Source organism: Dasypus novemcinctus, chromosome 10, assembly GCF_030445035.2.
Source record: "Dasypus novemcinctus isolate mDasNov1 chromosome 10, mDasNov1.1.hap2, whole genome shotgun sequence".
Classification (NCBI taxonomy): Eukaryota; Metazoa; Chordata; class Mammalia; order Cingulata; family Dasypodidae; genus Dasypus; species Dasypus novemcinctus.
The window spans coordinates 104,356,191-104,369,138 of NC_080682.1; the positions used below are offsets into that span (position 1 = coordinate 104,356,191).

Here is a 12,948-nt window from a genome sequence, read left to right on the forward strand (position 1 = left end):
TGAGAAATAAAACTCAAGTAGCAGGAATAAACTTAACCAATGATGTAAAGCACTTATATTCAAAAACCTGTAACTCAATGTTAAAAGAAATTTAAACAAGTCCTAAATGGAAGAACAGGGGAAACGGACTTTGGCCCAGTGGTTAGGGCGTCCGTCTACCATATGGGAGGTCCGCGGTTCAAACCCCGGGCCTCCTTGACCCGTGTGGAGCTGGCCATGCGCAGTGCTGATGCGCGCAAGGAGTGCCCTGCCACGAAGGGGTGTCCCCTGCGTAGGGGAGCCCCACGCGCAAGGAGTGCACCCGTAAGGAGAGCCGCCCAGCGCCAAAGAAAGTGCAGCCTGCCCAGGAATGGCGCCGCCTACACTTCCCGTCCGCTGACGACAACAGAAGCGGACAAAGAAACAAGACGCAGCAAAACAGACACCAAGAACAGACAACCAGCGGAGGGGGGTAAATTAAATAAATAAATAAATCTTTAAAAAAATAAAATAAAATAATAAATGGAAGAACATTCCATGCTCATGGATTGGAAGACTAAACATCATTAAGATATCAATTCTACTTAAACTGATAAACAGATTCAATGCAACCCTGATAAAAACTGCACCAGCATTAAAAAAAAAATTGAAAACACAATTAGCAAATTTAATTGGAAGGGTAAGGGGCCCTGAATAGCGAGAAACATCATAAAAGGAAAAGCAAACCCTCATCTCCGGACTTTAAATCATACTACCAAGCTATAGTGGCAAAAATAGCATAGTATTGGCATAAAGACAGATATATAGACCAATGGAAGCAAACTGATGGCTCAGAAACAAATCCTCACATGTATGGTCAAGTGATTTTGATTAGCCTGACAGTTCTTGGCAGAACTGTCCATTCAGCAAAATGGCACTATAGCCAAAAGAAGGAAAGAGGACCTCTATCTCACATCTTATCCAAAAATTAACTCAAAATGGATCAAAAACTTAAAAATAAAAACTTCTAGAAGAAATTGTAGGAAATTATCTTCAAGACCTGGTGGTAGGTAGTAGATTTTTTTTTTTTTAAAGATTTATTTCTCTCCACTCCACCCCCCAGTTGTGTGCTCCCTGTGTCCATTCACTGTGTGTTCTTCTGTGACTGCTTCTATCCTTATCAGCAGCACCAGGAATCTGTCTTTCTTTTTGTTGCGTCATCTTGTTGTGTCAGCTCTCTATGTGTGTGGCGCCATTCCTGGGCAGGCTGCACTTTCTTTCATGCTGGGCAGCTCTCCTTACGGGGCATACTCCTTGCACTTGGGGCCTCCTATGTGGGGGACACCCCTGTGTGGCACGGCACTCCTTGCGTGCACCAGCACTGCGCATGGGTCAGCTCCACACGGGTCAAGGAGGCCCGGGGTTTGAACCACGGACCTCCCATGTGGTAGGCGGATGCCCTATCTGTTGGGCCAAGTCCGCTTCCCAGTGGTAGATTCTTAATGTAGAGAAGAGGACTGAGATGGACTACTGGTGTTTAATGTATGCAGAAGTTTAAATTAGCTTTACTGTAAAAAGTGTGGAGATGTATAGAATGGATGGTAAAATAGTAATAGCTAGTTTATAAATAGGGATGTGGCTGAAAATGGTAGTCTAGGGATGTAAATGCCAACAGACAGAATGCTAGAGAATAATACAGGAACTGAATAGCACAGTTAACCAAGAAGTGGATGAGAATTGTGGTTGATGGTACAGATGCAAGAGTGTCCTCTGTGAGCTAGAGCAAATGTATATCACTACTGCAGGGTGTTGGGAATACATGTGAAAAATACAACTGGAATGACCTATGGACTGTGGTTAGCAGTAATAATATAATATTCTTGCATCTATGCCAAAGATGTACTGTGTTGATAATAGGGCAGTATGGAAAATGTGAGCCAAATGTATACTATGGATGTGGTAATAATCAGATATTATTTTATCTATAACAAATGTCCCACCACAGTGTGGTGTGTTGATAGAGGGATATTGCTTGTGAATTCTGCATATGTGCATGATTGTTTTATAAGTTTACAACTTCTGTCATAAAAAATATATTTAAAAAATAATAAGGTGTGTTGAAGGGGAAAACATACCAAATATAAGATAAGGACTATAATTAGTAGTAAGATTTTGACAATATTCTTTTGTAATTTTTAACAAACGTCATGACAATGAAAGGTGTTGGTGGAGGGGTTGATGTATGGGACCCCTGTATGATGTTATGCATGTTTGCTTTGTAAGTTCACAACTTTTACTATACACTTAATTGTTTATGTATGTTCATATATAAATGACATAAAGATAATAATATTAGGAGGGTTGGGGGTAAATACTTTGGTTAGTAGTAATATTTTGACAATGCTCTTTAATTATTAGTTAAAAAGGTTTAACAACAACGTAAGGTGTTGGTGGTAGGGTGAGTTATGAGAGTCCTGTATGATGTTATATATGTTTGCTTTGTAAGTTCACAACTATTACTATACACTAATTGTTTATATATGTTTGTGTGTGGAGGATATATTTCAATAAATTGGTTTTTTAAAAAGAAACATAGATCACACAAAATGAAATACTTCTTTAAAGAAAAACTTTCCCTCAAGTACTTGGTTATCCTAAGGAACCCATACAGAGGTGGAAAAAAAAAAGAAAGAAGATAATACTCAGGCTTTCAGAATTAATCAGTCTTTAGCATCCTCCAAAGGTGACCAATGAGTTTTTCTAAAATCCTGAGCATAATCTCATGGACTTAAACATGTTTTATGGCAATTATTATTATTGATTCTCAAATTTTCCTCTTTGCCTGTGGCCCTGAGTTCTTTTGCTACTAGTCTGACGTGAACCCCATGGTCTTTAATAGCTTCTTTTATATAAGGTCTGACAAGACATTCCAGGTCTATTTTCTGTCCCAAACTTTAAATTGGTTATTTTTTTATGTAGCTGTGGTTCCTTTAGAAAGAAATAGCATTTAGAGATTACAGTCTGGGCTTATTCTCTTGGTTTAGCCATTATTATTAGGTGTTTTCAATGGATTGAGCTAAAAATATTAAAATCTTAAATGCAAAACTATGAACTCATATTCACATATGCATATATTCAGGACTACAGGTTTTAATTTCTATCTGTATTTCTTTCTTGATGCCAAAAATTCCAGTTCCCAAAGACATATAATCTAAGCAAATTATTCATTTACTTTATGCCATATGCGTCTATTTATAGTTTTAAAATAACGGTATCTAACACTACCATCAACATGTTATTGAAAATGGTTGGGTTTTTTCTGCAATTCTTATCCTAGGGTATATCCCTCTATGTTTATGTGAGAATGCCTTAATCATTCCTTTGTTTTTGAAAAAGAGACTCACTACACATAAAATTCCTGGCTGGCAATTATTTTTCTTCAGCACTTTAAATATTTCAAGTCACCGCCTTCTTGCCTCCATGGTTTCTGATGAGAAATCAGCACTCAGTCTTATTGGGATTCCCTGGTATGTAACAAAGTTTTCTTTTGCATTGATACTGTAAACAATACATGACAGTGTATGTTTTTCTTCATATTCTGTTTAGTGTTGTCTGAGCTTCTTGGATGTGCATATTCACATCTTTTGCTAAGTTTGGGAAGTTTTCTGTCATTATTTCTTTGAATATTCCTTCCGTCCCTTTCTTTTTTCTTCTGAGACTCCCATGTGTATATTGGTATGCTTGATACTGTCTCACAGCTGTCTTAGGCTGTTTTCAATTTCAGTATTTCTTTTCTTTGTGTTCCTTAACCAGACTCATTTCAAGTATCTTGTCTTCGAGTTTATCAATTCTTACTTCTGCCAGCTCCATTCTCCTTTTGAAACCATTCCTGAGCATTTTTCACTTATTACTGTGGTCTTCAACTCCTGTAGTTCTACTCATTCTTTTCAAAAATTTCTCTCTTTATACTTAGACTCTCATATTGTCCATTCATTGTTTTTCTTCATCTCCTTAAGCTTTTTTAAGATCACTTTTAAAAGGCTTGTTATATCCACATGCTCATTTTCTTCATTGGTATTCTCTGCATTTTTATCCTCTTCCTTTGGGTGCACCATCATTTGCTCCTTGTCTTGTACTCTTTTCTTGCCCATTGTACATTTTAATATTTTGAAATGTTAACTCTGGGATTTACTCCCTGAGGTGTTTCTTTCCTGGATTTGTAACCAGATGGTGATAAGACAGAGACTTTCCTGAGCTTCAGCCCTCCTATAAGGAAGGTCTGCCAAAGGAAAAAGCACTGTGCAGGGTATTCCCTGTCTTACAGGGCCTCTGTCTCGTCCTGGGCTTTGGCTTTTTAGTTGTTTTGGCATTCCCCTATGGATGAGTCAGTCAAAAGGGTGCTGATGCAAAACACCAGAAATCTGTTGGCTTTTATAAAGGGTATATATTTGGGGTAGAAACTTCAAGTTACCAGGCCATAAAGCATAAGTTACTTCCCTCACCAAAGTCTGTTGCCATGTGTTGGAGCAAGATGGCTGCCAATGTCTACAAGGGTTCAGTCTCCCTCTTTCTCTTAAGGAAGGTTCTTTTAAATATAAATTCATGGGTCCTAGACTCATTGAATCATAGTATTTATATATAGGGTTAAGAACCAAAAAATTTTGAAAAGCTAACCATAACCTTTTTATAGCCAGAGTCATAAAACAGAGTCTAAGAAGCCATATTTACCATGCAAGTCTCCAGTTTGAAACATCTAAGAAATACTGGGCTATAGAGGATAGAGTACTGAGTAGATATAAGTTTATATTAAGAAAATAAATGTTCTCTAGTCTTTCTTCCAAAAAGTATTAATTTTCAAAGAGAGTGACAAAGAAGACAAATCTTTTAGTTTTAACTAAAACAGTTTTTCTCATTGCAAAAATAATAAACTTTTTGATAGGGCAATCCCTACAACAAAAGTCCTCCAGATACGACTCCTTCTAAAATATAACCACAGGAAGTTTCATGTATTCTTATCCAGATTTATTCTAATCAAAACATTCCTTTAAAAAAAATTTTTTTTTTATTTTCCCCCCTCCCTTCCCCTCCCCCTCCCTCCTCCTCTCCCTCACCCCACCCTGCTGTTTTTGCTGTCTGTGTCCATTCACTGTGTGATCTTCTGTATCTATTTCTCTTTTGTCTTCTCTTCTCATTTTTTCTCCTCTAGAATTCACCAGGATTTGATCCTGGAGACCTCTGATGTGGAGAAAGAATTCCTGTCAGCTGTGCCGCCTCAGTTCCTGGTTTCTGCTGTGCTTCACCTGTATTTTCCCCTTCATCTCTCTTTTGTTGCATCATCATCATCTTGCTGCATGACTCACTTGCGTGGGCACTGGCAAGCCACGCGGGCACTTGGCTCACCACATGGGCACTGGCTCGCCATGCAGGCACCCTTTCTCTTCTTTCTCACCAGGAGGCCACAGGGATCGAACCTGGGTCCTTCCATATGCTCATATGGTAGGCAGAAGCCCTATCACATGGGCTATATCCACTTCCCGAAAACATTCCTACCATACTTTTTTCTTTACACAGTAAAGATATCATGCTAGCTACATACAATGATCAAGTACACTCGTAAGCTTTATGTATTAGGTACATGTTAAACATCTATATATAAATCCTATCATTCTTTTGAGTGGTTACATAGTATTTCATTTATAAAATTCTATTTATAGATCCAATTTGCAACTAGTGAACTTTTAGATTGGCTTAAATTGTTTATTTTAGTATTAAAAATAATGATGCAATAAATATTCTTGTTCATCTTTTCACAATTCTGTAGGTAAAATGACTGTGGATGAGTCAATGAATATTTTTAATTCTGATACTGAACTGTTTACTAATAAAGTTGTTAATGCTATTTTCAGTGTTCATGAGTTCTTGTTTTATTCAGACTCTTAATTAAATAATGTATTATCAATCTTCTAAGTCATGGTCATTCAAGAGGTAAATATGATCCATATATTCAAAATTATCAGTTTCTCTTTATGACTTCAGAACTTCATGTCATGCTTATAAATAACCACTTACTAACAAAAGGGTCCTCTTAATCATTTTCAGTTTTGCTTTCGTTTTTATTTTTTTAATATTTAAAACTTTCATCTATTTGGAAACTATTTTTAGTGGAATGAACAAGACTCTAATTCTTTTAAATGTGAAAGGCCGAGGAGTAAAAAGTCTGCCAAAAATTACTGAAAAAGATGGTAATTCCAAAGCAATTGACAATACTGCCTTAAAGAAAAACTGCTGTACATATAATTTATGTAAGTTTCCAGCATCTATGTGCTCAACTGCAATATTAATTAATAAAAGAAGAGAAATGATTAGTAGTATCTTCTTAGATGACTCTGGCTATAAAGGGAAATAATTAGATACATGATCTTTCAATTTAAAAAGTTAAGTATTTAGGGAGGCTCTACTAGAATGAATATATCAAAATGATCTACAAAACCTCATCTTTGAGACAAATGGTGAACATTTACAACATGGCAATTCATGTCTAAAAAGCATTTTCATTAAAAAAAGTTGAAGTCACCCTTTGAATTTACTTTTAAATTAAGTAAGAATTTTTTATAACAGTACTACCAACTCTAATTAAGATACCACTGGCAGGAATGGGCTTAATACCTCCACAAGTCTTTGAACATATTGGATTTCTTTTAACATTTTAATTAATAGTGCAAGTTCACTGCCTGAATTTCAATATCGAACTCATGAATAAACAAATAATAAATAGCAAAAGCTCCTACTATTAAGTAGAATGGTCAAGACTAAAGCAGAAAGAATACATGCTAATGTCTAGTAGGACACTTAAGAACAGTGAAAGCAGATATTCAAGCCATGGGTTCTAACAGTGAATGTTAATACATTTTGAATTCTGTGACTTGAATATGGCTTTGCTCATTTGACTGAGGTATCACAATCAAGCTATTCAGTTCAACTATACAGTTCAGCTTAACCATACAAATAAAAATTTTTAAAGTTACATCACCAAATTATAATGAATGTTTATAAGACGACTATCCAAAAAGAAGTGCATTTAATCCTTATGAACAATTTTTAAAGATTTTCTTTAAAAAGTTTTGCTCTTTAATTAACAGAACATTGCTCATGCTTATGAGTCCTAAAAAAATGCAAAACATTTATCAGCATCATGTGTGAATAATCTTGCACAAGAGTTATTTACACACGGGCTTACAGAAAACGAAACTTAGTTTTCTTTAAGAGCTGGGTTTAATGTTATTTATTTATATTTCAGGTTCCCTTAAAGGAAAGGCAGCAGATAAACTTAAGGATAAATACGTCTCCTTTCAAAACAATTCTTCAGTGACAAAAAGTAACAGGCTACTTAACATAAAAATTAAACACTTTGTACTCACACAAAATCACTCCATACCTCTTATCAGCAAGATCTGTTTTATTTCCTACTAGCATGATGATAACATCACTTCCTCTTTCTGTTCTGACATCATCAATCCATTTTGTAGTTTGCTGGAATGAGTTAACATCTGGTATAGTAGGGTAGATAGAGAGATTAGTAGTTATTACAAATGCTCTCCAAGTAATGTCAAAAAAAAAAGAAAGAGAAAAGAAAAAAAAATGCCCTGGAAGGTGGAAGGAGGCTGGCACATTAGGACTCTACTTTTAATGTCCCTGCAACACAACTCCATTTTATCTGATTTTAACTGTCAATGATGTAATCAAATCACAAGAATAAAATCCTCAAGGTACCTTTTACAAAGTTTTAAGAATTCTGGACATGACCAAATGAGTGCAATGTAATGGATACTTGAAAAAAATATTAAAACATAAAGACAGTCACAGCAGATAATATGGTGTTACATTGCTACAATGCTTTTTTGATCACTTACATATACCAAACATGACAAAGAAAGCATCTCCACAAGTATGTCAGCCAGTAAGTCCCAACATATCCAGAAAATTTGTAAAGCCTTCAAAGAGCTTTTCGACACCACTGTTTGCATTGCTTACTCAGTTTGTGATCACTTTAACTTAAAGTTCATTAGTTTAATGCACCAGAATCACATGTGACAAAATCCATCTTTTCTAGTGATGGTTTCTGAGTACTTCAACACTTTATACACCAGCTAAAGAAAACAATTTAATATTTTAACCACATTTGTGCAATTTTAAAAGAAAATAACCCCAGGTTTCACCTGCTTTGGTTAAAGTAAGCACAAACATTTTAAAGCTGCAAAACTTGTCAATGCATGATAATGAACATACATGTTTTAAATAAGTAGCACCCCAAAGTAAAGCTGCAAGAAGAGACTGCATATAGCACCTATCAAAAAAAAAAAAAGTTCCTAAATGTCAAGCTTCTAATTCTGCCACTGTAATTAAGTAAATACGATTTTTGATTGAGCAAATACTTAAAAATGTATCGCATCATTAGCTCAAATCAAAAGTTTGTTTACGTAAGTTGTTTTCAAAGTCCTGGATATTGCATTATCCTGTTTTTTCTATAAATTATGGACCACTATACATAATGATGCTTAATATTGTCTACTGTATGTCATAAACTGGTTTACAAAGACAATTTCAATCAGAGAGTATTTTCTTGCCAGTCACCAATGCTCCATGGAAAATTTAGTCACTTAAAATGCCAAAGGCATTATTCAGTCTTTAGGGAAAAGAAAAAGAAAGACCATAACTTGTTTAGTCTCCCATTTTTAAATTTTTTCTCAAAGAGAAATGAAAGCATAATTTGTTATCAACAAAGTAAGTCAGGCTTAGGCACAGAACCTAGATATGATTCAAATGAAAATGATTAAAAGAAAACTGCATTTTGTTTTCTCTGTCTTCTATCGTAAAAGTATAGCTGGAAGGGAAAAGCAGAGAAAAGATGGCTAGCAGAAGCTTTTTTTTTTTTTTTAAGGAGGTACAGCGATTAAACCCAGGACCTCATTCATACATAGGAAGCAGATGCTCAACTACTGAGCTACATCCATTCCCCAATGAAAGTTGGTTTTTTTTCATTTGTTTGTTTCGTTTTTAGGAGGTACCAGGGATCAAACCTAGGACCTCATATATGGGAAGCAGGCGCTCAACCACTTGAGCTCTATCTGCACCTAGCAGAAGCTGTTTTGTTTTTTTTAGAAGCTTTTAATAGCCTCAACAGAGGCTTTGGAGGAACTGGAAAACCTGGCATAGTCTTAAGTGCACATTACTTTATTTCAGAGAAATCTGAGATCAAGTTAAATGAAAAGGGAGACATTTCTCCAATCATAATCATGACGTGGCTTAGGGAGAAAGCCTTGGGGAGGATTCATAACAGACCTGAAGGAAAATTTCTGAAGCAAAAAAAATATGGCACAGTAGAAATAAAAGCATATTGGCATAAATACCAAAGTAAGTATTTCTGACCAGGCTGGTTGGTGACAAAATTCATTTTTACATGCCAGTATGGAAAACAAGCACAAGACAAGAACATGCATGCAGCTAAGCTAAAGGTTGAAAGAAAATTAGAAATGCGTAATTCCCCCCCCACTCACTTGTGATATCATAAACAACAACTGCCACAGTGGAGTCACGAATGTAGCTAGGAATCAAGCTCCTGAACCGCTCTTGACCTGCTGTGTCCCATAATTGCAATCGTACCTAACAACAAAATCAGTCAAACAAGCAAGAAAAATAAGAAAGGTCAAGCTGTTGCAAAATACCTACTTGTGATATCGTAAACTACTACGGCTGCAGCAGAATCACGGATGTAACTGGGAATGAGGCTACGGAAACGTTCCTGACCCGCAGTATCCCACAGCTGCAGCCTGATCTGTGGGATGGGAAAAAATAAATAAAAAAAAAAAAAAACCAAAAGAAAAAAAAAACAAACTAATACTAAAAAGAAAAATAATATTTTTAAAAGGGAAAAGGCGTGAGGGAGGTAGAAAAGAGACACATGCAAGAGGCTAAAGGAGTATGAGGAATGAAAACAACACAAAACTCCTCTCCAAAAAGAATATTTTTTAAAACGTTCTGGCTCTACAGGAACCGGACTGAAAAATGGTAATGGGAAAGATTTCACAGGATCAGAATCATAGTTTCCCTTTTTTCCTCCTTATAATCTCTATTTGAATTCCTATGCCCTCCAGATGGCAAAAAGTAGACTGGGAGTTCAAACAGCATAAGAGAAAAAAGAAGGCAAATGTCAAGGTTATCAGAATAAATGTTGCCCTGAAAGCTTCTCTCAAGTTAAATGTGTCCATTTTCCTACTGGGTTCAGAATATTTCGAAATTGGGTCTCTGGCAACTGTATGCTTCTACCATATATTTCTTCCCAGAACATTTTATATAAACTAACAAAAAGGAGAAATACCTTTTACAACTCTACTTTTAAAAAAATAATTTCTTTACATTCTTACTTTCTCATATCTGCATTAGGAGAAGAAAAGCTTGATAACAAAGCAGTTTCCAAGCTTCAAATTTTAGGAAATGCCATATTATATATTAAAACATAAACAAAAACATCCAAAAGAACTCACACATATTTACGAGAAACAGCACTGGAGACAAAATAATGTTTCTTGGGTGCAGGTTCTGAGATACTGCATTTAAGATAGTCTGTTGTTTAAGTGACAGAAATCTCTTAAAGGAACAATGAGTAAGCCATTTCTCAAAGGGGAATTTAGAGTTTATACTGCATTAAGGGGGCTATTCCAAAGGATGGAAGATAAAAATCCAACAAATAAATATACATTACTTCTATCTATTCATAGTCCATTTGGTACATACTCTATACTGGCAAAGAAAACCTTTCAGTTCATAAACTGCGTGATAGTCAAATAAAATTTTCCTGATTGCCTCAAGAGTGGCATTAAAAAGATCTTCAGAAGCTCTATTTTCTTCATGAAAATTCTCTTAAACCTATTTGCTATCACTTCCCAAATCAAAAGGACTAATTTTATTTAACAGGCCTGGGGTTTTGCAAATAACTTAGCTCTTCCCCTTTGTGAATCTGACTTAGGGATAAGAAGTGTAAGTATACTAATTCAATTAACAGTTTTCCTAGAGGCCTGTAAACTAACTTTGGTAACTCTGCTAAGTACAACCATTGATTAGAACTTTGATCATAGTTTTTTACCCTCGAGTGTTACAAAAAAATTGCACAAAAATATTACTCACTGTTCGATCCTCCAAATACATTGTTTTTGATAAAAAGTCAATGCCAATTGTTGCCTGTAAAACAAAACAAAACAAAGAAGTTAGTTTAGAGTTCAAGGGTTCAAATGGGAATTATAGGGTGTGGAAGAAATAATTAAGAACCACATTAGCACATGATAGCCAAGCAAAAAAAACCAAAATTTTTAGTAATAATGCTTCCATTTATTGAACACTTACTGTGAGTCTGGGATTGTTTTAGGCTCTTTATATGATCATTCCTAGTTCTCATACATCCCTACATGGTAGCTATACTCATCCTTATTTTTCTCATTTTATGGATAACAATATTGGGGTTCAAAGAAGTTAAATAACTTGCCTAAGATCACCCACCCATCCATCACCTGTTGTGGAGTTGACTATGTCTGATTATAAAAGTCCAGCTCTTTCCAATGCAAAATGATTTTTATTAAAAACAACAACAAAGAAGCTTCCTCCTTTATCTTAATCACATGACTATGTATTTTCATTACATTTCTCAACTTAGGCTATAAATACATATAACTTAGTTCCATCTCAGAATATTCAATTTGAGAATGTTTATTCCACCCTACTCTTCTATCTAACTTCTGCCTAACTTCCTAAATAGTGGCTATCACCTGTCCCAATGCCACCGATAGCCAGAGATCCACAAACAGGATTTTTCACAAGGAATGTAATTTTTCCAAGATAAAGGAAATGTAATTAGGTAAAACAAGCAAGCTTTCCTCTGTGCCAAGCAATCATAATCAGCTTCTTTCTGTGGTCCAAACATATGTTTTGTTGCCTGGTTGCTGCTTCCCCTAGCAAAAGAAAATAGAGAAATCATAAAAAGAGTTGAAAATAGGTAAAGATTAGAATGAAGTGGGGGGAAAGTGGACAAGTTGAAGAAGAGTCCAAAAATAAGGGAAATAAGTAAAAAGAACAGAGGAAAGTAAAAAAAAAAACAACAAAAAAAAACCACCAGAAAGATGATGTAAATGCTGATTCAATTTTAGAACCCATTTATAAATAAACTAGTTTATGTATGTGTATATGTGGATGTGTAATAGATATACTGTGTAATAGATAATAGATAGATTCCACATTACATGGAAACTAGATAGTTGTGGATTTTAAAAATGAGTCATTAAAAATTAAAAACCAAATTCTAGATCAGAAAAGTGAGTTACAGAAAGTATACTCTTCTCTGTATACTGGAAAAGTTTGTGGAAGATTGGCTTTGTGAGTGAGTTGGAGAACACATTCAAAATGCTGACAGTTTACAAGTCTGCCTAACTTTTACTTTCTGTATTTGCAAGACCTCACATTCAGTCATGAGTCAGTAGCTAGGGCCTTCTTTGACTTATCTAGGAGTTAAAAAACTTGAACATACATACAGACTTGCAGACCACATGGGAAACAATAACAGGCCTAGGCTAAAATATGACAGACTCTCACTGTTCTTAATGGGATTCTATAGCTTGCTACTTCTCATTATTCAGATCTTTGCTCAAATGTTATCCAGAAAAGCCTTACTGAAATTCTATCTAAAATAAAACCCTTGCTTTCTAGATAATTTCTTTGCCCTTACCCTTTATTTTGTATAGCTCTTTTGAATAGCTGAAATTATATATTCACATTTACCCTTTATTTTGTATAGCATTTTTGAATAGCAAATGAATAATTTTTAAAAATTGAGGGATGCAGACTTGGCCCAATGGATAGGGCGCCCGCCTACCACATGGGAGGTCTGTGGTTCAAACCCTGGGCCTCCTTGACCCGTGTGGAGCTGTCCCACGCGCAGTGCTGATG

At 35.4% G+C, this 12,948-nt stretch overlaps 1 protein-coding gene across 4 annotated transcripts in view; it reads right to left on the reverse strand.

The window, feature by feature from the left end:
• RAB6A (RAB6A, member RAS oncogene family) overlaps positions 1-12,948 on the reverse strand; it is an 89,131-nt gene that overhangs the window by 44,026 nt on the left and 32,157 nt on the right. For 2 of the 4 annotated variants that reach the window (XM_012523439.3, XM_071218260.1), the window contains exons 3-5: positions 11,140-11,193; positions 9,513-9,618; positions 7,394-7,505 (exon numbers count right to left, since the gene is read on the reverse strand). In XM_012523439.3, the coding sequence (XP_012378893.1) occupies positions 7,394-7,505; positions 9,513-9,618; positions 11,140-11,193 (272 nt within the window). Of the gene's footprint in view, positions 1-7,393; positions 7,506-9,512; positions 9,619-9,684; positions 9,791-11,139; positions 11,194-12,948 lie in introns of all 4 variants that reach the window. The other 2 variants (XM_004453887.5, XM_071218261.1) reach the window with 1 other exon arrangement.